General features: G+C 42.7%; 1 protein-coding gene and 1 pseudogene across 2 annotated transcripts; one reads left to right on the top strand and one right to left on the bottom strand.

The window, feature by feature from the left end:
• Positions 1 to 314: 314 nt before the first annotated feature.
• Positions 315 to 415, bottom strand: LOC138380547 (U6 spliceosomal RNA; annotated as a pseudogene).
• A 7,104-nt stretch (positions 416 to 7,519) lies between these two features.
• On the top strand, positions 7,520 to 13,458 carry LOC138380546 (dentin matrix acidic phosphoprotein 1-like). Of its 2 annotated transcripts, XM_069464981.1 has the most exons (6): positions 7,520 to 7,577; positions 8,020 to 8,063; positions 10,036 to 10,068; positions 10,249 to 10,296; positions 12,085 to 12,893; positions 12,954 to 13,458. In XM_069464981.1, the coding sequence occupies exons 1-6, from the start codon at positions 7,520 to 7,522 to the stop codon at positions 13,456 to 13,458; spliced, it is 1,497 nt and encodes a 498-aa protein (XP_069321082.1). The 2 variants fall into 2 exon arrangements, with proteins under 2 accessions (XP_069321082.1, XP_069321083.1); XM_069464982.1 differs by lacking the exon at positions 10,249 to 10,296.
• The last annotated feature ends 4,419 nt before the right edge of the window (positions 13,459 to 17,877 follow it).

The raw sequence follows: 17,877 nt of genomic DNA, 5'->3' as shown, positions 1-17,877 counted from the left end.
TTGCAGGGGTGCAAACCTTTTGATTACATGTTTTGCTTTTGTGCAGTTAGAGTTAAAGTTATAAGAGCGCCTATCGCCAAGGAAGCATGCATTGTACCCGTTAGGTGTAAATTTACCCGTCCCCTCCTCCCCCCTCCCCCCTACTTGCTTTCTGTTGAGTTTTACTACCATATGCGCACACAGGTGTTGATCCATTAGTTCCAATTTAATAATGAGTTCATGTGGCGTTTGTTTTTCCATTCTGGCGATACTTCACTTAGAAGAATGGTCTCTAGTTCCATCCAGGTTGTTACAAAAAGTATTAATTCACCATTAAAAATATGGAACACTTCACGAATTTGCGTGTCATCCTTGCACGGGGCCGTGCTAATCTCTGTTTCATTCCAATTTTAGTATATGTGCTGCCCAAGCGGCATGGCTGTGTGTTCTGGGAGGCAGCCGTGGTGGCTCCATTTTGAGAATTTGTAGGGCTCGAGCACTCCAGATCCTTCAGATGTTGTTATGTGCCATTGGTGCCCACTGGCAATAATTATTGACTGTTTTATAGTTCTCCTGTTCTCACGTCCATCAGATATCCTGTTGCTTTTCTACTGACTCCTCCATAGACATTGGAGGTCTTGTGGCAGATGGTGGTTTGTCCTCAGACACACTGTTTGGAATTTGTGGGTATAACTCATCATGCAGTGTGGTAACTAATCTCCAAAAATTGCCCCACCATTTCCTCTGCTATCTATCTATACGTGCATTCTGATCTTCCCATCAAAAGGTGGAGACTATTCCTCCTTCTGAATCTTGGATCACCTTATGACTGACTTGACCAACAGAATGTAAGAAAAGTGACATTCTGGGCAGCTCTTGGGCTCTAGCCACAATGTTGTGAGAAGACCAAGCCACAAGGAGAGGTCATGTAAAGAACTGAAGTGCTCAGAACAACAGCTCCAGGTGAGCTACTAAGGAAATTGGGGTCCAGTAGCTTATATCCTTTAAATACCTGTCCAGTGCTTGTTCTATTGTTACTTGAGCAAGCTCCCTGGGAGGTTCCAAACCCACTTCCAGCTTCCTACAACAACTTTCCGTGCACACCCTGAAAAGAGTTTTGGCAAATATCATTTTATCCTTTTCATTACTTTGTAGTGATGGCATAGAGTCCCTTGAAGACCACTTTCTCTGGATGCTACCCCACTAGTGTTCCCCTTAATCTAATTCTGATTTCAAAGAGTCATTAAAATGTGGCAGACGGTTAGGGGGAATAATGAAGTGTTAGATTTTAATTCTTTTTGGTTAAAAACAAAAGTTAATTAAGGGAGGTGCTTTGACATTTTCAATAACCAGAGAATTTTGTAAGTGGGTCCCCTCATTAGGTTAGTAGGAATTGGGGGACTTTGTGTGTGTATGGGGATAGGGAGAAGAGAGGAAAAAAAAGATGAGTAGTAGAAGTTGTTAAAAGAGGAAAAAAAGAAAACCAACAATTTAAGAAAATCTAGTATTTTAGTAGCTTCCTTCATGTACGACCTGGAAATGTACATTAACAGGAAACTTTCTCCCCACCCCTGACCCTCCCATTCCTTTCCCATCCTTGCGTCTGCTGGGATCTGTCAGTGGGTGGAAGACATTGTCATTGTTTATAATGCTCATAAGCCTGCATGGATGTGAATGACATATATTTAGAAACCAAAATAAAGCTTTAGGAAGATCTTCAATTTAATGGAAACTAGTCTAGTCATTTGGGAACCACAAGAGCTTTTTAGGGAAAACCTGCCCCTGCCAGCTGGAGGAAGTGTGGGTGTACCGGGGTCCCGGTGACACCTTGTGATGTCAGTCACCCCCCGCCTGAGGCTGATTGGCTCTGAAGAGCTGCAGCAGAGTTTAAATTCCTGTCCCACCGGAGAAGTGTTCAGAGTATCAACACAAGGCCGGGTGTAGAGTTTCTCTGTCCGAACTTCAACCTGATTGTTGAGACCTTTGGGGAAAAGTCTTTGCGAACTAATGAGGGTAAGACATTTGCATCATTTAATTTTTTTAAATGACTTTTTCTGTGTTGTTTGGAAAATATTAAATATGTATACATGTTGAGAGGCATTATGCCATGCAGAGAAAGATGGGGAGAGCTGAATTCTGGTAAAAAAAAAAATTCCTATTTTTGTGTCTGTCGTTTATGCTGCAGCAAATAATGATATTAAAACGACATGTTAAGTCAATAGAGCCAGGTGTTTTTCTTGGTGGTGCTTTAATGAGATCTCTGCATGATGCTGCTGAAAGGGAAAGTTTATGGAACAGGAGACAGACGGAAGGTCATTTTGAAGTTTAGCTTTAATTAGCAAAACAAATGAAACTTTTGCAATTAGGTTTCATGGATATGGAGATGTTCATAGCCTATAAGACATTGTGAAAGAATCTAAACTGGACTGACAGGACTTTCAAAATACTTTTTTTTGAAAGTTAAAAATGATTTAATGTCATTCATCTAGAGAGCATCTAGTAATACTCATTATGAACTGAATAGCTGAAAAATGCTAAGACCACTGAAATAAACCATGGGTGTGATAATTATATTTTTTGTAGTGTTTAGCTGAGTATTCAGGTTAGCATGATGCCTTGCATAGAGTCAGAATTCAATAAATATTGAATATAATTGCTTGTTAAAACATTTCCTAGTATAGAAGACATACACACACACACACACACACACACACACACACACTTGTCCACATGTAGTTTATTTGTTGCATTTATTCCACTTCTCCATCTATATCAAAAGTGTCTGTGTTCCACAACAGAGTAGGAGTAAGAGCTGTGGTCAGGTAATGCATTCTGTACGACATTTAGAAGATTCCATTCGTAATAGGAATATTTCATGCAACCTGTCTTCTTCAGGAGTACTAACTTCTCGTTAATCAAACTTTCAGTTTAACTAAGACTCAACTATCCCACTTTAACCTTGTGGGTTAAAAACATGTGAACAAACAATTTTCTGAAGGGCATTGGTCCACTTACCTACCCCAAAACGGTGATGTGGAACAATGTCCGAAGATGCTTAGGGGTCTTCCAAATCTATATTTAATTTCGGGGCACCTTAGAGTTATTTTTACTGTGGTCAAAGGCATATAATATTGGATTGATTGTAATTGACTTCCATACAATAACAATAGGAAGGACAGGAAATTTTTTCTCATTTGTTTCTTTCTCTGATTTCCTGATAGAGTTCTTATCCTGGCCAAGTTCCACTTTATTTCCAAAGAGTAATAATGAAATGAATTCTAACAAGTTTTGGTTAGTTGGATCCTGGGTAATTTTACTTTCATAAGACCAGCTTATTATATGCACATTGCATATTCTCAGTGACTATTTGTTGACTGCTGACATACTCATTACGAATGACTATGTTGTTCATTAGTATTCTTGAGGATAGTAATACAAAGACAAAAAATAAGCAAATTAACATGAGGTATTGTTTTCTAAGGGAAAAAGAGAGCTTATGATTTTTCAAACCTTTATTTCCTTCTTTTGGCCTGTTTCCTTCATTTCAGTTTGCATGAAAGAAGATAGATACTTTGCAAGTGAATCTTAACTTAGAGGAAATTCCAGAACAAGTTTCCTCACTTGAGAGTCCAAAGAAGTTTTGGTCACACTTGAAATCCGGATTGAAATTTCCTTCTCCAGATCCTAAACATTTGGATCTTTTCAACTCTGTGAAAACAATTCAGAAAGGTTGAAAGTGTCTAATGCATTGCCTTCCAGATATGTGGAACCCAAGTCAAGGCAGCAGATTGCTTTTGTAATATGTTCTCATTGTAAAATGGCAGCATGTAGAATGTAGAAATGGCATTAACCAATCAATGAAGAACACGGAGTTCTGGACTCTTAATTTTCAGGCTTTATTACTCAGAACAGGGCTACTACGTATCTGCTCCTACTCTTTTGGGGATAGTAGCTAAAAAAAAATTTATAAAATTTTAGAGCTCTCGTTTGGAAATGCTCTTCAAATATTATGACTATTCTTATCAAAAATACTAATCGAAAACTCAACATAGGGTTTAAGATCTGACTTTCTTTAATGCTTAAGGTTGGACTGTATTGTTTGGAAGGAAACACCAGCTCTCTTAGAACTCTAGGGTGTCTTCTATTTTAGTTTACCAGACTTCCATTTGAGATAGTATTGCTTTAGGTCAGGGTGATAAATTGTATTTCTAGAAGCCTGAGAAACTTAGTGCATCTTCTTTATGTTTTATAATAATTCATCCCTAGGAAACTCGAACACTGGAAGCATGCACTTCCTTGGCAAAATATACAACATTCATTGGTATAAAATAAACACACAGTGGCATCCCCTCATTTTCTAATTATTTAGATAATGGACAAGCCAAAGAAAATACAGGAGAACTCAATAGTCATTGATCTTTTATTAAGGCCATAATATTTGCTAGTTTTCAGAGCATCATGAGATTATCACCTTATTCAAATTTCACCTTAAAAATTGAAATGGCGAACTACCCAATTTTCAGTTGACCTGTGAAATTGAAACTATTAGAGTGCAGTTATTTGAACACTAACATATTTGAGAAAATTTTGCCTTCCTAAAGAAATGAACCTTAAAACTTAAAAAAAAAAGTTTTGATCGTGGGAACTAAAGGGAAGTAATATCTGTTGAATTAGGTTCATTTTAGGTACAGTTGGGCATTTTCATATATTTTTCTCTGTTGCTATTAGGGGAAGGATTTAAAAAAGAAATTAAAATGATATCAGAACATAAGGACTGAAGATGCACTATGCTGAATTAGAATAAAGAAAATAATGCAAATTAAGAATAATTATACTGAGGAGGGATAATGCCCATAATATAAAATGAGAGGCTATGTTTGACCATTTGAGTCATAGAAAAGTAGAAACAAAGAACATTTTTTCTCTATTTTAGGATTTCTATTATTTTCTTGAATAAATTTAAAAAATAAGATCAGATGACCTCTTTAGCTCAATGCTTCAGACATTATTGAGCAACATATTCTTATTTCTTAGGCTGGGCTGGTGACTCATGCCTACAATCCCAGCACTTTGGGAGGCCAAGATGGGAGGATCACTTGAGACCAGGAGTTCAAGACCAGCCTAGACAGCATAGTGAGACGCTATCTCTACAAAAGTAGAAAAATTAGCCAGGCATGGTGACGCATGCCTGTAGTCCCAGCTACTTGGGCAGCTGAGGCAGGAGGATCACTTGAGCCCAGGCGTTTGAGTCATAGTGAGCTATGATTGCACCAGGCACTATGTCTGCCTGGGTGACCGAGTGAGACCCTGTCTCTAAAAAAACAGAAAATGTTAGAAATCACTTGGGGCACCTTAAAAACAAACCTATTCCTGTGTCCAACCCATGAACGGATTTATTACCCCGGACACGACTTGTGCATTGGTAGTTCTAAAAATCTTTCCAGGTGATACTAGTACACAGCCAAGATTAAGAATCTTCGGTTTATATCTCTTATCACTAGTGTAGGGACCATGGGAAAACTTCCTCTCACCCTCCCAAAATTCACTGAAAATCAACTGACAAAGACAGGTTCATAGGAGAAAAGGCATATAAATTTATTTGACTGTAGTTTTACACGACACAGGAGCCTTCAGAATGAAGACCCAAAAAGACAGAAGACACTGTCCATTTTTGTGCTTAGGTTCAACAAAGCATGGACGGCAATGTAGAAATATGATTGGACAAAAAGGGTATGATCCAATGTTACTAGACTGAGTTGGGAAACCCAGCAAGGCCTGTCTGTCTAGATTCTTCTTGGCCTCTGCGAGACTCATTCCTTCCTTCTGGGCATAGGGTAGGACCCTCTCTGGAACTGGGGTTATATGACCTACAGTCAAACAAGGTAGATCAGATAATTTCTTTGTGGCTAGTTTTTACACAGGAGGCAGGATTGGGGGAGGCAGAGTAGTATTTTTAGGTTTCGTGGCTGGCTTTGAAGAAGAGGTGTTCTGGTTTTATGTCCCACCTTGGGGAAGAGGAATTCTAGTTTCTACAGGTAACACTGGAGGAGAAAGAGGGGCCGTAGATAGGAAGGCAGGAGAAGGTCAGAGAGAAACATTTGCTTCTGAAGCCTTCATTTCGGGGTATTGTTTTCTTAGCCCCTACGATAGTATAGCATATATTTAACATTTAAAGAAGCAAATCAACAAAAGTGAAGTCTTTAATAAACTTGCAGGATTTTTTGCAAAAGTATGGAAGTCCATTGGACAAGTGTGTTAGGTCAGCGACAAGGGTTTACTAGCTCAGAGTAAATTGTTTTCCTTTAAATCATTTCAGTAACTTTTCACATTAGCATCTAGCATATCTATTTTTAGACGGAGAACAAATTGTTTTCCTCATCACCAGTTCTTGAAGTGTGAAATGAAGCTGGCCTCCAGAAAAAAAAAAACCAGTTTGGTTTGGCATGTTTCTCTTAGCAGGATTCACAAGCGTATCCCAAACCTCTCATCTTCTCTAAATCCGCTGGCACTGTGAATGACAGCTAAAAGAATTTAGCATAATCATGCATAATGTATGATTAAATGTGTCACAGTAGACATTAAGAGCTTTCTGGAGCTCTAATATGAAGCCTGCCATCTTGCATCTCCTGCAGATAAAGAAAAAAATGCAACAATATATTTTGTGTAGACGTTATTATATAGTTATAAATGTGACTTAGAAGCCTGTGTGTGTGTGTGTGTGTGTGTGGGTGTGGGTGGGTGCGTGTGTGAAGACAAATGCCCACCACCTATCAATGGTGTCAATAAATGCAGCCTTTTAGGGGAATAAATTTGCTAGGTTGCTCTGACATACCCAGCCATATAATTATTATAAAAGCGAATGGCCAGAAATTTCTCTGTTCCCCTTTCTTTACTTTTCCCTCCATTATCATATTTTATGTGTTGATAGAGCTCACTGTTGAAAGGTTTTCAATTTTTTTCTTAGGAGTAAGGTTTTTTTATTAAACCACTTTATTGAGCTATATAATTTACATACCACCTACTTTACCCAATAGAAGTACATAGTCCAATGGCTTTTATATATCCACACAGTTGTGCAACTTCATAACCATCAATTTTAGAACATTTTTATCACCTCCAAAAGCAATCCTGTACCCCTTAGCTATCGCCCCTCAGCGCCCCCATCTCCCCAAAGCCCTGGGCAACCACTAATCTACTTTCTGTCTCTATAGATTTGCCTCTTCTGGGCATTTCATATAAATGGAATCATACAAATGTAGTCTTTTTTTCTGACTTCTTTAACTTAGCATAATGTTTTCAAGGTTTCTCTACTTTGTAGCATGGATCAGCACTTCATTACTTTTTATGGCTGAATAAAATTCCGTTTTATAGACGTAGTAAATTTTAGTTATCCATTCATCAGTTGATGGATATTTGGGTGAGTTTTTTTTTTTTTTTTTTAATAGGAAGAAACTGTTAAAAAGTTGAAGCTACTTTATGTCTTTAACATGGGGGAAAACACCTATGTCCTTTATTTCAGGTGGAGACACCACACCCCACTATGAAGACCAGCATCCTGCTCGTGCTCCTTTGGGGGTTGACCTGTGCTCTCCCTGTAAGTAGCAGGGTAGGGATGTATGAACAAAAACCCTTTTATACATAAAACGCCACACTTTTTAACTGGCTATGAGCCAAAGTGTCTGTGTTTGTTCCAGCCAGATAAAAATAGTAGTTTCTTAGAAAGCTATTTTCTTTAAAATATCATCCAAGTTATTTCTTATTCTATTCAGTTGCCATTCATGTAGCCATGATTCTCATTTTTCTGCCCCACATCAACGAGGACTTTGTTAGAAATGCGAATTCTTGGGTCCTACCCCAGACCTACTAAACCAGACTTTCTAGGGGTGGGGCCCAGCAAGAGGGTCTTTAACAAGCGCTCCAGGAGATTCTGACGCAGGGTAAAGTTTGACTACCCCTGCTCCAGATTCTGTAAACTGTTCATAACTGCTGTTTCGGCAATTTCTATTTAGGCTGACCACGTGTGCTCAATTTTCTAGGTAGCCAGGTATCAAAACGATGAATCGGAAAGTTCTAAAGAATGGAAGGTGAGTAGCTATATGACTGTTGGAAATATTTTAATTTGAATATATTATTAGTATGACCAAATTGACTCCATTGCAAATGCTGAAACTGCCAATGACTTAATGAGCATATTGATAAACTTAGCTATAGGCAGTAAAAGCTACACTTTCGGGTTCATATAAGAAAATAATGGTTAAATTCCAACAATGGTATAATTTGGTGAGGAAGCATTTTTCTTTTAGCTTTCTTCTTGTAATGGATGTGTATAATGTTACAAAGGGACGGAGGACAATGAACCAAGATTGTCCAGGAGAGATTAGGACCCAAAATCTGTTTTAACAGATGTCTGGGGGGACAGGAGGTCAAGTCCTGGGAGGTGAGTAAAGAAAGAAGAATGAGAAGATATTCGGTAGAGTCTTTGGCATTAAGCTAGTGTTTATTGAGTGTTGACTCCCAGTAACCCAATCATTAACTCTCAGTAACTCAAGAATCATTGCCAGGCACCATTCTGAGTGCTTTACATGCATTACATTTCTTCACAACTCAATAATTCAGGTGTTACATCTTATTCCCCATTTTACAGGTGACAAAACTGAGGCTCAGAGAGTAAGTTTGTCTAGCCGGTTATATGGCTACTTGGTGTTAGAGTCAGACTTTGAATTTATGCCACTCTGGCTCCAGAATCTACATTCTTAACCAGTGTGTTAGATCCCTCTTAGGAAGGGGCCGGGTCTAGGAGGTCAGGAAATTCTCAAGATTGGCACTAGAAGAAGTAAAGGTTAAAATCTTATGCTAAGTCAGTGCGTTTTGTTTGCTACCTTGTTGGCTGCTGGTTTGGGCATATGATAGGCTTGGACCCAATGCTTTCGGTGGCGGCCAGATAATGTCACAGACCTGAGGTGGGGTCCTGTCCCTGCCCCAGGCTGGAATAGACATGGCAGGGTTTATTATGAACTTTCATCAGAGATATCCATAAGCTGGTTAATTTAAAAGCAGCCACTATAGATCCTCTTTCTCTTTTTCACCAGAGACTCACAAACATGCCTTGTTCTCAGGTCTAGCCTCGGCATGAGAAAAATAACAATGTCTTTCTCCCTCCACCCGTTAATTCCAAACGATAAGAGTAGATGCAGGATGGTGGTGGGGGAGCCCCAGAAGTTGCTCAGGTATTCTTACCGTGCATCTGAGACGAAAGAAAGTGAAATCAATCACAAATAGGACCAGTTACATTGCAGATGTAACATCTGTTTTTAACACCAGGGCTCCTATGTGACTAAAGAAAGGTTCCAATGGCTTTCTCAATTCAGTTTTTTCAACTATTCCATTTCATAAGGTAGATATCTCAAAATGGACCATTTCTTTGGTTTATATCACATTGACTAGTTCTCAGGATGCTTCCGTAACTGTTAGCTGGTTTTATCCTCACAGTAATCTCGCAGGATAAGCAAGCACAGTGAGTGCTCATTTTCTTAATTTATGAATAACAAGCTGACCAATCAGACAGGTGAGGTGAATTGCCCACCTTCACATAGAGCAACCGACCGTCCTGGTTTACCTGGCACTTAGGGGTTTCCTGGAACCTACGACTTTTAGTGCCAACACCAGAATGGCTGGTTTTCAGGGCTAACACCCAAACCAATGAGTTAATTAAAACTTAAATCTGGACCCTGGGTTTCCGTGCTGTTTTCCCTATGTTACCTTTCCTCCAGGTGCTATGCACAGCCAGCTTCAAAGAAAGCATGTTTTTTCTGTAAGTGAAGTATCAGAAACAAAAATCTTTTAGATTTTTTTTTATATCCCAAGGTCTTTTCGGGTCATTAGTTATTTTACCTTCGTTTTTCAGCCATTTCACCATAAAATCTCAGATTTACTTATGTAAATGTACCATATATACCAAGAGACCAAAAAAAAAAAATCTCCTAAAGTTATTTTATATATTAGCAATGACATGATGCGTCTCTGAAGGAGTCACTTGTTTTCCTTCCTTTTTTACAGGGTCATTTGGCTCAAGCGTCAACACCAGCCTTGGTAACTATCTCGTTTGTTTTTGTCATGTCCATCTCATGAAGTAACGAACAATCTTTCCATCACCTCTTACCATTTTGAAAGCAGTAAATCCAAACCAGAAGCAGTTGATGGGTATCGCATTTTTTTTCTTTCCTGAGGAATTAGTAAAAGAAAAATAAACATTTTTTTCCCCCATTTCAGGAGAGCAGTGAGTCATCAGAAGGAAGTCCAATTAGCTCGGAGGAACAGGTAATCAAACAGACCTTTCTTAATGTCTCAGGCTACTTAGGAATCAGAGGAAATGATGTTAGATTAAATTACCTGGCAACCATGTTAAATATATTTTCTAACCATGAGTTATGCTAGCTAAATAGTCCCATAAAATGAGAAGGGAAAATGAGCCAGGAGAATTCAGCTGGGGGTATGCTAATCGTGTTGTTTTCCTCACTGAAGCCAGATTGTAGGCACTGTGGCCCTAAATGTCCCTCCTAGCTAAAGAAAAATACACACACATACACACAAATGGTCATTGGCTATGGTAGGCAAGTCATAGCTCACTCACCAACCTAAAATGTTGCTTTTACAATTGGGCAGTTCAGACCAGGCAAAGAACTTTCTGGAGAGCTCTCTCCGTGAAGAATCCTGCCGGAGAGAGGACAGGAGAGCACGAAGGAAACTTAAGGAATGACTCTCTCTTGAAAACAGTCCCCTCTGTGACCCTGGGGGTGAGACAGGCGTCCTTAGCTTATATTCCTTCACTGAAAAACTGGCTTCGTTTTTCCTTTTTCTAAGACTAAGTGTCAGTACTTTCTGAGCTATCCTGTCATTTTGACCGAAATCAGTCCTGTGGGGCCCCGGTGAGTCTAGGAACCAACCAGGTTTCTCCCTGAAGCTTTGGCCCATGTTGCATTCTACACTCAGCCAGATTTGGAAGATGAGTTATTATTAATTAGGCTGTTTATCCGTATTTACTAAAGGTGCATCCGAGGAACCTTCTAGAAATGTGAAAGCATAGAATCGGGGAAACGCTCTTTTCTGGGGACTTTGTGATTTATTGCCTCAGTGTTTTCTAAGCTCTCAGGTGAGGGTAACAATCCCTGCTTGAGAGAGGTGCGAGGTGTGCTTAATCAGGTGTGGTAGATTATACCACCTTCAGTTCCACCGTGCCTGTACAAAACCCCAGTGCTGGGAAGAGTTGTCAACATCGTGTACTCCCAGTGAGAAACTCAGACATTGGTCAGTAGGGACATGGGGGAAAAAACATAATTAGTCAAGTATGCTCTGTTGTAGGGTATGGTAAAGAGAGCAGGCTTTTCCAGAGTGTAATGTCTTCGTACATTACACTGTGCAGAGCACACAGTTGTTCTACTCATAGGAATCGTCTCTGTGACCTCCCCCTTAGCACCACGCTGCCTTGGTGGTCACGCTGGCTGCCGTCTTCCTGCTGAGCCGTCTACATACAACTCTCCGCCATGTATAAACATGGTCGGTGTGGGCTACACAGGGCTGTCCGCAAAGGATCCAGCCATGTGACCGTTCTCGTTGTATTAACGATGGCTGGATACTCTTCGGACTGCCCTGGTATGCCTTACTGTAATATTTCATTTTCACTTTAGCTACAGGTTTCATCCTCCCTGCCCTAATCCATTTTCCACCCCAACCCCCCCCCCAGAGGAAAAAAATATTTGGGTCATTTTAAGATGACTCAATATTTTTTAAAAATTGTTTTAAGCCAAACAACTCGATGAATAAGCATTATAAACCAACTTTCATTCACAAAAAAAAAAAAGTCTCTGAGAGTTTTATCGAGGTGATTTCTAGGAAGCTTTTTAAGAAAATGTTTGCAGCATTGATATATAAAATGGGACGACTTGAGTGTCAACTCCTCTCCCTGGGCAAGCTGCGGTAGAGCTGTCACGGACAGTAGAATTCACCCTGGGTTAGAGGAAGGGACTTAAGAAGGTGGCAGGGGACCGGATGACTCCCTCTCTGTCAGTCCCTGGAGCGCTGACCCTGTCTCTTCACCCCAAACTCCAGGCAGATGAAGACCCCAGTGACAGCGCTGAGTCGGAGGAGGGCCCGGGCTCTGATGATCGTCACTATGGCCACACGCCAGCTGGTGGCCTCTCCAGGAGTGCAGGAAAAGAAGGAGATGAGAAAGATGATGATGAAGATGACAGTGGAGATGACACCTTTGGCGATGACGACAGTGGCCCCGGGCCGGAAGAGAGACAAGAAGGAGGAAACTCCAGACTGGAAAGTGAAGAGGATTCCGCTGACACCACCCAGTCCAGCGAAGAGGGCACCCCACGAGGGGACGACAGCGCCCAAGACGCCACCAGTGAGAGCAGGGACCTTGACAATGAGGTGGACGGCAGGCGCGAGGGAGGTGACTCCACTGGCGACAGCGAGAGCGAGGAGCACCGGCGGGGAGGCGGCCGTGACGGGGAGAGCAGCCACGGGGACGGCTCCGAGTTTGGCGACGAGGGCATGCGGAGCGATGACCCGGACAGCAGCCGGAGTGAGACAGAAAGCTCCAGAATGCAGAGCGCTGGGGTCGCTTCCAAAGAGTCCAGAAGGAGCAGCGAGCAGACCAGCGGCGTCAGCCCGGCGGCGGAGCATCCCAGCAGGGCGACGTTCAGGAAGTCGCGCCTTTCCGAGGAAGACGACAGAGGTGAGCTTGATGGTGGCCCCGCGATGGAGGAAGCCCAGAGTGACTCCACAGAGAACACGGGCTCCAAAGAATCGGCCCCCACACGTTCCGGGGAGGACGGCGAGCACGACTCCCGGGAAGACAGGGAGGACAGCCGGTCCCGGGAGGACAGTCGGTCCCAGGAGGACAGTCGGTCCCGGGAGGACAGTCGGTCCCGGGAGGACAGTGACAAGGCACCGGAGCCCAACAGCAGCAGCGAGTCCAGCCAGGAGGCCGAGCTGCCGTCCGACGAGAACAGCAGTGAGTCCCAGGAAGAGGCGGCGACCGAGTCCAGGGGAGACAACCCAGACGACGCGGTGAGTCGCGCAGAGGACCCGGGCGACAGTGACTCCAGCGACTCCAGCGAGGAGGGCGGCGCCACGACGCCCTCCAGCTCGGAAAGCGAGTCCGGAGAGGGGCGGGGGGACAGCGGATCCAGCGAGAGCCGGGCCTCCTCCGAGGAGAGCCCGGAGTCCACGGGGGGCGAGGACAGCTCCAGCCAGGGCGAGGACAGCCGGTCCACGGAGGAGCAGGACAGTGACTCTCGGGACAGCAGCAGATCCAGGGACGACAGCAACTCCACCGAGAGCAGGTCAAGCAGCGAGGAAGACGGCCAGTCGAAACCCCCCGAGATAGAAAGCAGAAAGTTAACGGTGGACGCTTATCACAACAAGCCCATTGGGGACCAAGATGACAACGACTGCCAAGACGGCTATTAGCATCAGGTCAGGGAGTCTCGGGGGCTTGAAAGGAGGGAGATCGAGATGCTTATAATATATTGATGTTTTGACCAGAAGGATTTCTTTCTGAAAAGAACTGCTACACGATATACTTGTTTCTAGGGTGTCCTCATTTCGTAGAGGCTTAAATAACGCGGAATGACACCGGTACACCCTCGGTGAGGTTGGAGGCTGGGGACCATGTGCGTTACAGGTTCGCAGCTGAAGCAGCTCCTAACTCATTGACCTGACCCACAGCTACTGAGGTTCTGTGACATGCCAGGCGCGGGGCCCGGTGCTGGGGGTGTAAACAAGCCTAAGATTTATTTCTTGCTCCTGAGGAGCTTATAGGGGAACAAAGCTAAAGAGTCAAGGAGGGATATATATATATATAAGGAAAACCAGAATTGTTACAAACCAGTGTGGGAGATGCCAAATCGATGGACAGCCTATTATGGGAACACTGGGGAGGACGGCCAACTTTGCCTTGGAGAGTGAGGCAAGGCTTCAGGGCAGGAAAGACATCAGAGCTGGAAGGTTGCGTAGGATTTCTCCATGGAAAACCAGAGAATTCTATTCTTGGGATAAACAATAGCAAATACTATATGATTCAATATGTGGTTTGTGAAAGTACATTCAAATTATGGCACGGTGAGGTGTTTGGGATAAACAAAACTTTCTTTTTTTCCAACCAATTTATCCTATTCATTTCTTTTTTTTTTTTTTTTGTGGGACTCCCATGAAGATGGCCTCCCTAATCATGGGTGATGCCATGGAGGATTGGGGAGGGGAGAGTGAGAGAGAGAAATCCCTCTTTCCATAGATAACTGTTAGCTTTATTTTTTTCTAAAATCAGCTTATGTGCAATGCTAGAAAAACTCTTCTCTGAGTCCTTTACGTATATTGCACATAGCAAAATTCTGTATATAGGATTCAATTGATTTTTGACAAATACTGTTTGAAATGTTACCTCAACATAAAATATTTGTTTTGTAATAAAGATAATAATACCCAGAAGAAATATGTGCTTATTTGTTATAGTGGAGTTGATTATTAGGATGTATTTATGTTAAGCAACTCTTTCTTTAAAACATTACTGAATAGTTTACTACCTTGCTCCCATTAAAATGAAAGATATTCTTAAATGATCTCATGAAAATTTCATTTGTAAATTCATATGGCATTTTGATAAAATTTCTTTGTGTGTTGCTTATGATATTTCACCACATAGACCTGTATGTAGTGAACGTGTAGCGTAGAGAAGGAATAAAAGGAAGGAAACTCTCGACTTTTGTTTGAGGCCACACCCAAAAGTTCATGACGTTTGGGTTTAGCATGAGCTCTTGCTGGTCTCTGGGACTCATTTGTATTAACACAAACTCGAGAATCTACAGGGAAACATACTCTTTATATTTACATTTCTTTGAAGACAACTACTCCACCTCAGCTATTCTACTTTACAAATGTGTTTTGAGCTACACTTTCATTAGAGCACATCAGAATTCCTCTATACATTTATTAAGAGAATCAAGAAGACTTCCTAGGCCGGGCGTGGTGGCTCACGCCTGTAATCCTAGCACTCTGGGAGGCCAAGGCGGGTGGATTGTTTGAGCTCAGGAGTTCGAGACCAGGCTGAGCAAGAGCGAGACCCCGTCTCTACTAAAAATAGAAAGAAATGATCTGGACAGCTAAAAATATATAGAAAAAATTAGCCGGGTATGGTGGCACGTGCCTGCAGTCCCAGCTAGTTGGAGGGGCTGAGGCAGGAAGATGGCTTGAGCCCAGGAGTTTGAGGTTGCTGCTGTGAGCTAGGCTGATGCCACGGCACTCTAGCCCAGGCAACAGAGTGAGACTCTTGTCTCAAAAAAAAAAAAAAAAAAAAAAAAAAAAAAAAGAAGAAGACTTCCTAACCCAATCAGCTTCACAGGGCTCTGTTCCCTCACAAGGTCAAAGCTGCGTTCAGTTGGGGAGATTTAAAAATTATATGTACATATGCTCTAATGTCCCCCCTTGAGATTTCAATCTACTAGTCTGGAGTGAGACCAATGAGAAGAACCATGTTCGTGCCAAAAGGAGGAGCAGCATTAAAGCCATGGGAATGGCCAAGTCAACCTCCATGATTGGGGTGTGGTCCACACTGAGGAAGATAAGATGGAAGGTGTAACGCTAACACCAAGGGGAGTGCATGGAACACCAGGGAATCATTAGAGAGCAGAGAGGAGCACTGGAATACAAGGGCACTGACGTTTATTGCACAGACACTGTGCTCCGGGTCCTGGGCTCGGTGTCTCGCCTGGGGCCAGAGCTCCGGGGATTCCACTGATGGCTCCCAGAGATGAGAGATGAGTGATTTCCTCCATACTTTGCCCGGCTGCTGTGCAAGATGGGAGGAATATCTTCCTACAGGTAGTCAGGGCGCTGTAAAATTGAGCTCCACGGGCAGAAGTGTCTGGGATTGGGCTTCAGCACTGGTAGCTTTAAAAGGTCCCAGGTAATTCTAAAGCGTGCAACCAGCACTGAGAACTCTTGCTGTCGTATCATAGTAATTCTGGCAAGTTTTGGCCATTCTTAGGTCCCAGGTGTGGGTCTAATTTTGGAGATAAAATGCTAACACACTCTGACGCCACTTCATGAGACAGGTTGAATTTTTACCATGTTACACAAGCTTGCCTGCTTCCTCTGCCAGCTCAGTAATAGGCCCGACATTTCAGGGACTGGCACATATAACTCTCCTCGGCCCCCAGGGGGTGAATGGTTAAGGCATAACCAGCCATTAGAAAAAAATGTAAGCAAAGAACTTTTTGCTTTTTGATAAACTGCCCATTCCAAGGTCAGTCCTCATGTCCCTGAGTTTTACTCTCCCTGGCTTTCTCTTAGCATCTGCTTGGTCATAAAAATATATCTTCCTTAAGCTTGTGAATGGTTTCCTTCTGTCCTTGTGCTGCAGCACAACAGATGGAAGAAATTACAGACGGAGAATTAGCTACAGACTGCAGGGCTCGTGGTCAGACATACAAAACAGAAAGCCTGGCTTTCTCTTTTTAGCACAGATCATAACTATTATTTTAAGCAACGGAATATAAATGTGGAGTTTGCTTAGAGGCCTTATTGTGTAACTGATATGAAAGAGACTGCCACCGTCCTTTGATGCAATACAAGCTGTCCTTTATTAGCTGTAGGTCTAGCAGGTCGGCTGGAAGTCCCCTGGGGGGAGGAAGGGAGCCAGCTAGAAGCCGCCCTGAGTGGCAGAGTGGGGGTGAAGGAGCATGACCGGGACCTTGTCGCTGGGCTCGCGTCCACCCCCACCCCAGACAGAACTTCAAACTCCCTCGTCTCCTTCCTGGCATGGGTGTTTCCCCACCCACATCCTGCCCCCCACCCAAAGGCAATACCAAACTAGAGTAATACATAGGGACTTCACACAGGTGGAGAAAGGACGAATTGTGCTATGCCTCAGAATGAGAACAATATCAGTAAAGGAACGTTTTGTTTGTCTTTTAGATGCTTCACTCGGAGGACAGACCTCAAAGGACCATTGTCCTTTGTCCTTCCCTATGCAGGGCTTGAGGGACGCGAATGGCTCTCCCCACTTTGCTTCAGCTTCACCACGGGAAAATGTGATGGAACCAAGTGACCCTCAAGGATGAGAAAGGAGTGAAATAATGGAGGAGGCAAGAGGAAGAGAAAGGGAGACCAGAGAGAAGAGAGAGTCCCTTAAGGCCACGGGAACTGGATTCCATATGGCTCGATAATTGTCTCGAGGGGTGAAGTGAAGCACTGTTTTCACTGTCCCCTAGAAATCGTGTCTGCGTTCGACGCTGCAATGTTAAGATTTTCTTTCTCGAGGTGGATTGTACCTTCCTGACTTTTCAAATACAGTACTGAAGGAGAAGAGTGGGGTGGGGAGGGTGTCACAGCAGGTCCGAGGGATTATGGCAAATTGAAATCTGATCCACAGAGGGCCGGTGGCCAAGGGAAGGGTCTGCAGAGGAGAATGGACAGGACGCTTTGGACCAGCCAAAACTGGATTCATGTGGTTAGGATTGTGACAAGTGCAAGGGAACCACAGAGAAAATGCAAATGCTCACCACACCCCAGTTTACCCTAACGTGAGTTAACGTGAGTCCATCCTTAGATGCGTAGTTTGACCTCCTGGACCTGCTCTGTAAGCATGCATGTTTTTTCCTAGCTGCAATTACAGTGATTTTAATGTTCTCATTTAACTTACACTTATATTTTTAGTGTTTTACAACTTACAAGTTATCATATATTACACTTACCTAAATTACTTGTATATCTTTCTTCTTTTTTATTATTAATCATGAAGCAATTAAAAACTTTATGCAAACATTTTACTACTTACAACCTTACATTGCCCATTATAAATCAAAGAAAAGAGCTTCCATTATCATGAGTAAC

This window comes from Eulemur rufifrons, unplaced genomic scaffold (genome assembly GCF_041146395.1).
Source record: "Eulemur rufifrons isolate Redbay unplaced genomic scaffold, OSU_ERuf_1 scaffold_534, whole genome shotgun sequence".
NCBI classification, from domain to species: Eukaryota; Metazoa; Chordata; class Mammalia; order Primates; family Lemuridae; genus Eulemur; species Eulemur rufifrons.
This window is presented reverse-complemented; position numbering and strand designations above follow the sequence as displayed.

Coding starts and splice junctions, on each gene's coding strand:
- LOC138380546 (XM_069464981.1), top strand. CDS start 7,520: ATGAAGACCAGCATCCTGCTCGTGCTCCTTTGGGGGTTGACCTGTGCT. Junction 7,578..8,019: donor GACCTGTGCTCTCCCTGTAA/GTAGCAGGGTAG, acceptor TTTTCTAGGTAG/CCAGGTATCAAAACGATGAA. Junction 10,297..12,084: donor CAATTAGCTCGGAGGAACAG/GTAATCAAACAG, acceptor CCCAAACTCCAG/GCAGATGAAGACCCCAGTGA.